This window comes from Sapajus apella, unplaced genomic scaffold (assembly GCF_009761245.1).
Source record: "Sapajus apella isolate SASKATOON/1434 unplaced genomic scaffold, GSC_monkey_1.0 scaffold14, whole genome shotgun sequence".
Taxonomy (NCBI): Eukaryota; Metazoa; Chordata; class Mammalia; order Primates; family Cebidae; genus Sapajus; species Sapajus apella.
Genome location: NW_022436954.1, coordinates 1,620,839 through 1,626,262, shown reverse-complemented (window position 1 = coordinate 1,626,262; position 5,424 = coordinate 1,620,839). Strand labels below are relative to the sequence as shown.

The 5,424-nt window shown below is 56.9% G+C and overlaps 1 protein-coding gene across 1 annotated transcript in view; it reads right to left on the bottom strand.

Moving 5' to 3' along the window:
- Positions 1-3,879: 3,879 nt before the first annotated feature.
- FGF3 (fibroblast growth factor 3) overlaps positions 3,880-5,424 on the bottom strand; it is a 9,331-nt gene continuing 7,786 nt past the window's right edge. Inside the window, exon 3 of the mRNA XM_032282359.1 lies at positions 3,880-4,629. Within this exon, the coding sequence (XP_032138250.1) occupies positions 4,231-4,629 (399 nt within the window). The 3' untranslated portion in view covers positions 3,880-4,230. The remainder of the gene's footprint in view (positions 4,630-5,424) is intronic.

Below are 5,424 nucleotides of genomic sequence, written 5' to 3'. Positions count from 1 at the left end.
CACCATCACCACTACCACCATCACCATCACCACCATCATCACCATCACCATCACCTACTTTCAGCACTTTTCCACCTTCCCAAACTGAGACTGTCTCTCCACTAAACGCTAACTCCCCACTCCCTCCCCCAGCTCCTGGCACCCACCATTCTACTTTCTGTCTCTCTGGATTTGACTACTCCAGGGATCTCATCTAAGTGAAATTGTATTTTTTTCACTCAGCACAATGCCCTCAAGGTTTACCCATGTTGTAACGTGTGTCAGAATGTCTTTCCTTCTTTTTTTTTTGGAGACAGATTCTCATTCTGTTGACCAGGCTGGAGTGTAATGGCATGATCTCGGCTCACTGTAACCTCTGCCTCCCGGGTTCAAGCAATTCTTGTGCCTTAGCCTCCCCAGTAGCTGGCACTACAGGTGCACACCACTACATCTGGCTAATTTTTGTGGGTTTTGTTTTATTTGAGACAGGGTCTCACTCTGCTACCCAGGCTGGAGTGCAGTGGTGTGATCTCAGCTGACTGCAACCTCCGGCTCCTGGGTTCAAGTGATTCTCCTGCCTCAGTCTCCCAAGTAGCTGGGATTACAGGTGCCTGCCACCACGCCTGGCTAGTTTTGTATTTTTAGTAGAGATGGGGTTTCTCAATGTTGTTCAGGCTGGTCTCGAACTCCTGTCCTCAAGTGAACCGCCTGCCTCAGCCTCCCAAAGTGCTAGGATTACAAGTGTGAGGCACCGCGGCCGGCCACCTTGCCATTTTTCATAGACTGCATAATTTTCCCATTCCTACTCCTGAGAGGTTGCGGACCCAAAGTCCCAGAGACTCACCAGGCAAAGGCCTGCCCCACCTGCTCAGCCTCTTTCTTTCCCTTCCGATTCTCTCTGGGTCATGCAAATGCAAGCAGGGAGGTCACTGTCCCTGGAGCCCCTGGGGCAGCCTCTCCCAACTCAGAGGGCATCTGCCCACAGAGCCACAGGTGTGGGGTCTCCAGGCACTGCCTGTCCCAAGTTCACGTGGAGCAGGTGAACCCTCTAACAGCAATGGATGCTGGGTCCCAGGCCCCCCCAAACCCCCATACCCTTTTCCTTTTCAGTAGAATTCTACCTGCCTCCATCCCTTCCTGTGTGTAAGGAAGCAGGAGTTCCCACCATGGCACCTGAGGCAGTGGCGTCCTCTGACCCCTCCCAGGGAGCCTGCGCTCTCAGCCTGGGGCCCGCCTTCTCTCCCTTTCCCTTCATCCAGCAAAAGTGGGTTCGCTCTCCTTTTGGAGACAAGCAGCCTCCTTGCCCTTGGTGCCTGATATTCAAGCTATGGTAACACAGCCCCATGCAGGGTGGGCGACTGAAACAGACGTTTGTCATCTGCAGGCCTTGGGGCTGGATGTCCAAGACTGGGGTGTCGGCAGGGTTGGCTTCCTCTCAGGCTATGGGGCAGAGTCTGTTCCTTTCTTGTCCCTTAGGTGCTGGCGTTTGCTGGCAAACTTTGGCACTCCTGGGCTTGTAGGAGCGTCCCCCTTGTCCCCACCTTCATGCTCTCGTGGTGTCCTCCTGTGTGCATGGCTGTGTCCACATGTCCCTTAAGGAGGACCCTGGTCACAATGGATGCAGGGCTCGTTCTACTCCCATGTGACCTCATCTGCACCAACTGCATCTGTAATGACCATAGTTCCAAATCAGGTCACATGCTGAGGTACTGGGGTTAGGACTTCAATGCATGAACTCTGAGGAGGGGACATAATTCAGCCCCCTAACGCACACACAAAATGAAGCCCTTTGGACTCTGGTGAGGGGAGAAAGGTGACCCCAGCACAGCTGCCAGCTGCAAAAAATCTACATTCTCTTGTCAAAGCTGTTTTACGGGTTAAACAAGAGCCCCCAGTGTCTCCTGCGCCTTCGTCAGGGACCATCTGCTGATCCTGCAGCACTGACTGTCACGGCTTCCCCTGCATCCACACAGCGCCTGGGCAAGCTCTCCTCGCCAGGCCTCAGGGCCATCATCTGCAAGCTGGGAGTGATGGCAGCCCCTGCCCCATCTCACTCTGGAGAAACAACAAAATCCACAGCAGAGCTCAGCCTGCACACTGCTCCTGCTGACTGCCATGAATATTCAACCCTGCAAGGGAGCGATTCCGGGAAATCTGACATGTGCTGGGGGCTGAAGGAGGCACCAAGATTTTTTACTTGTGTGTTGCACACATGCCAGTGAGGAGCCCAGCCTCCCTGTGGGTTTGGCCAGTGTGCACTGACCAGGCAGGGGTCTCTAACCCTGGGCCTTTGAATCTGGGCTCTGTGACCATAAGCTCTCTGACCCTGGGTTCTGTGACCCTGGGCTCTCTGACCCTGGGTTCCGTGACCCTGGGCTCTCTGAGTCTGGGATCTCTGAGTCTGGGCTCTCTGACCCTGGGCTCTCTGAGTCTGGGATCTCTGACTCTGGGATCTCTGAGTCTGGGAGCTCTGACTCTGGACTCCCTGACCCTGGGCTCTCTCTGACCCTGGGCTGTCTGACCCTGGGCTCTCTGACTCTGGGATCTCTGACCCTGGGCTCTCTGACCCTGGGCTCTCTGACTCTGGGATCTCTGACCCTGGGCTCTCTGACCCTGGGCTCTCTGACTCTGGGATCTCTGACCCTGGGCTCTCTGAGTCTGGGCTCTCTGACCCTGGGCTCTCTGACCCTGGGCTCTCTGACTCTGGGCTCTCTGACCCTGGGCTCTCTGAGTCTGGGCTCTCTGACCCTGGGCTCTCTGAGCCCTGGGAGGGAATGGGAACACAGAGCCATGGTCCTCATGGCCCCAGGCTCAGCACAGGCTCCTCACCTGGGCCCTGCCTACCCTGCCAGGTGCCAGGAGAGTTCAGTACGCGGCCCACACCAGCTCTTACCTCAGCTGGCCCAGGTGACAGTGCCCATGCCATTGTTGGGGAGCAGGTGTGAGGAGGTGCCTAGTCCAAGGCGGGGCCCGGGCACTGAGTAATCGCCTCTCTGAGCCTCACCTTCTTTTTTGTGTTTTTAAGACTCAGTCTTGCTCTTGTTCCCCAGGCTGGAGTGCGATGGTGCAATCTTGGCTCACTGTAACCCCCACCTCCCAGGTTCAAGCAAGTCTCCTACCTCAGCCTCCCAAGCAGCTGGGATGAGAGGCATGTGCTGTCACAGCGGGCTTTTTGTATTTTTAGCAGAGACGGAGTTTCACCATGTTGGCCAAGCTGGTCTCAAACTCCTGACTTCAGGTGATCTGCCTGCCTCAGCCTCTCAAAGTGCTGGGGTCACAGGTGTGAGCCACTGCGCCAGGCCAAGCCTCACCTTCTTAGGCAAAGACAGTGTGCACAGGACTGAAGAGCAGGCTGCAGGGATAGAGGAAGTGTCTGCGCTGCCTGACCTGACACAATTGCTCTAAAGGGTCCCTGGAGAAGCACACAGCTTCCAGAGGGAGGAGCTTTTTACAGTTCTAGAAGAAAGTAAACCTCTCTCTCTCTCTCCACACACACACACACACACACATCACATCACATATTCAGACACACCCAGGAACATACACACATATACATATATACACACAGGCACACACTAACACAAGAACACATGTGCCCCCATGCACACTCATGCTTTCGGAAATACACAATCCTTCTCTCCATGCATACACACACAATGCACACACATGCACAAACACGCCTTAGCTTGTTTCCATCCATCCAAAAAAAATCGTAACTTTCTAAAACCAGGGGACGGAAATGCACCTTTAGCCCGATTTCTGGGAATACCGCGTTTCTCTTAAAGCAACAGCTGAGGCAGGCTGGTGCCAGCGCAGATTCTGCTGTGCTCAAAACAACACGTTCCGGCAAAGGCGGTAAGTGCTCCTCAGCCGGCATCACCATCTACCAAACGGCAGAGCAGAATAAAATACTTTAATGTTTTCATGCCACAAAGCCCCACGCTGCCCTGCTGTTGCTGCTGGAGACATGTTGGTCTGCCAGGGCTGCCACTGAGAGCCTTCCCCACAGGCTTCTGGCCACACAGATCCACAAATGTCCTGCACTGCAGGCCGCCCTCTCCGAGTTCCCACCGGGTCCTCTTCAGTTCCCCCTGGACCCTGGGATCCTGATTTGGGCTGGCTCTGGAAACAGTGGCCAACCCAGACTCAGGGGCAGGACGAGGGGGCACATGCTCAAGGAGAAGAGTCAGAGTCGAGATGCTGCCATGCCAAGATGTTGCCAGGAGCTCTGGCGGCGGCCACCAGGCCCAGCTAGTGCACACTGGCCTCCAGCTGGGAGCCCCGTCCCGGGGCCTGAACGTGTGAGTGCTCCAGGCCATCCAGGCTCTGCTTCTGCCGCCGCCGCCGCCGGGTCTGGACCCCCTTACCAGGGAGTCCGGGCAGGTCACCCTGCAGCCGCCGCACCATCTCGTGGTCCCTGTGGTCCAGCACTCGGGGCAGGAACAGGGAGGACTTCTGAGTGCGGCGGGTCTTGAAGCCCCTGCGTGGCCGACCCTTGCCGTTCACAGACACGTACCACAGTCTCTCCGCGCTGGGCTGCCGCTGGGGCCCGGGCGTACTGGACACTGTCCGGTACAGCCGTGACGCGTACGTGTTATAGCCCAGCTCGTGGATCCGCTCCACAAACTCACACTCGGCGCTGTAGTGCTCCTGCGGGGACGAGATGTCACGGTCGCTCAGTGGCCTGGGAAGACCGCGCCGCGGCAGGGCCCAGGGTGGCCCGATGCCTCCCTCCCCTCCTCTGACGCTGCTGGGTCCAGGGCCACACCCGGCACACTCGCAGCCTGACACACCTTTGCCTAGGCCTTGCCCTCTGCCCGGCGTGCCCTTCCTCCCCTGTGTGCCTGGTGAGCTTGGCCTTCTGCTCAAAGGTCGCCTTCTAGCAAAGCTGTCCCAAGCAACTTCCAGCTCCTGCTCTCTGGGTTCCACCAGCCTCTGTCTCCCCATCTGAGGGCACTGACCCAGCAAAGGGATGTGTAGGGTTGTCTGTGCAGCAGAGGCCGGGCTGGCCAACCCAGGTGCCCTGGTGGTCTGCTGGCAGTGTGGACGGCAGCAAGGACTGGGCATTTGGACAAAGGAAGATGATAGCACCCAGATCACTTTTAAAGAAATTGCAAAACAGAAGGCAGGGTGCGGTGGTCACGCCTATAATCCCAGCACTTTGGGAGGCCGAGGTGGGTGGATCACGAGGTCAGGAGATCGAGACCAGCCTGGCCATCAGGGTGAAACCCTGTCTCTACTAAAATACAAAAAATTAGCCTGATGTGGTGGTGGGCGCCTGCAGTCTCAGCTACTCAGGAGGCTGAGGCAGGGGAATCGCTTGAACCTGGGAGAGGGATGTTGCAGTGAACTGAGATCGTGCCACTGCACTTCAGCCTGGCAGCAGAGCAAGACTGTCTCACGCCAGGCGCGGTGGCTCAAGCCTGTAATCCCAGCACTTCGGGA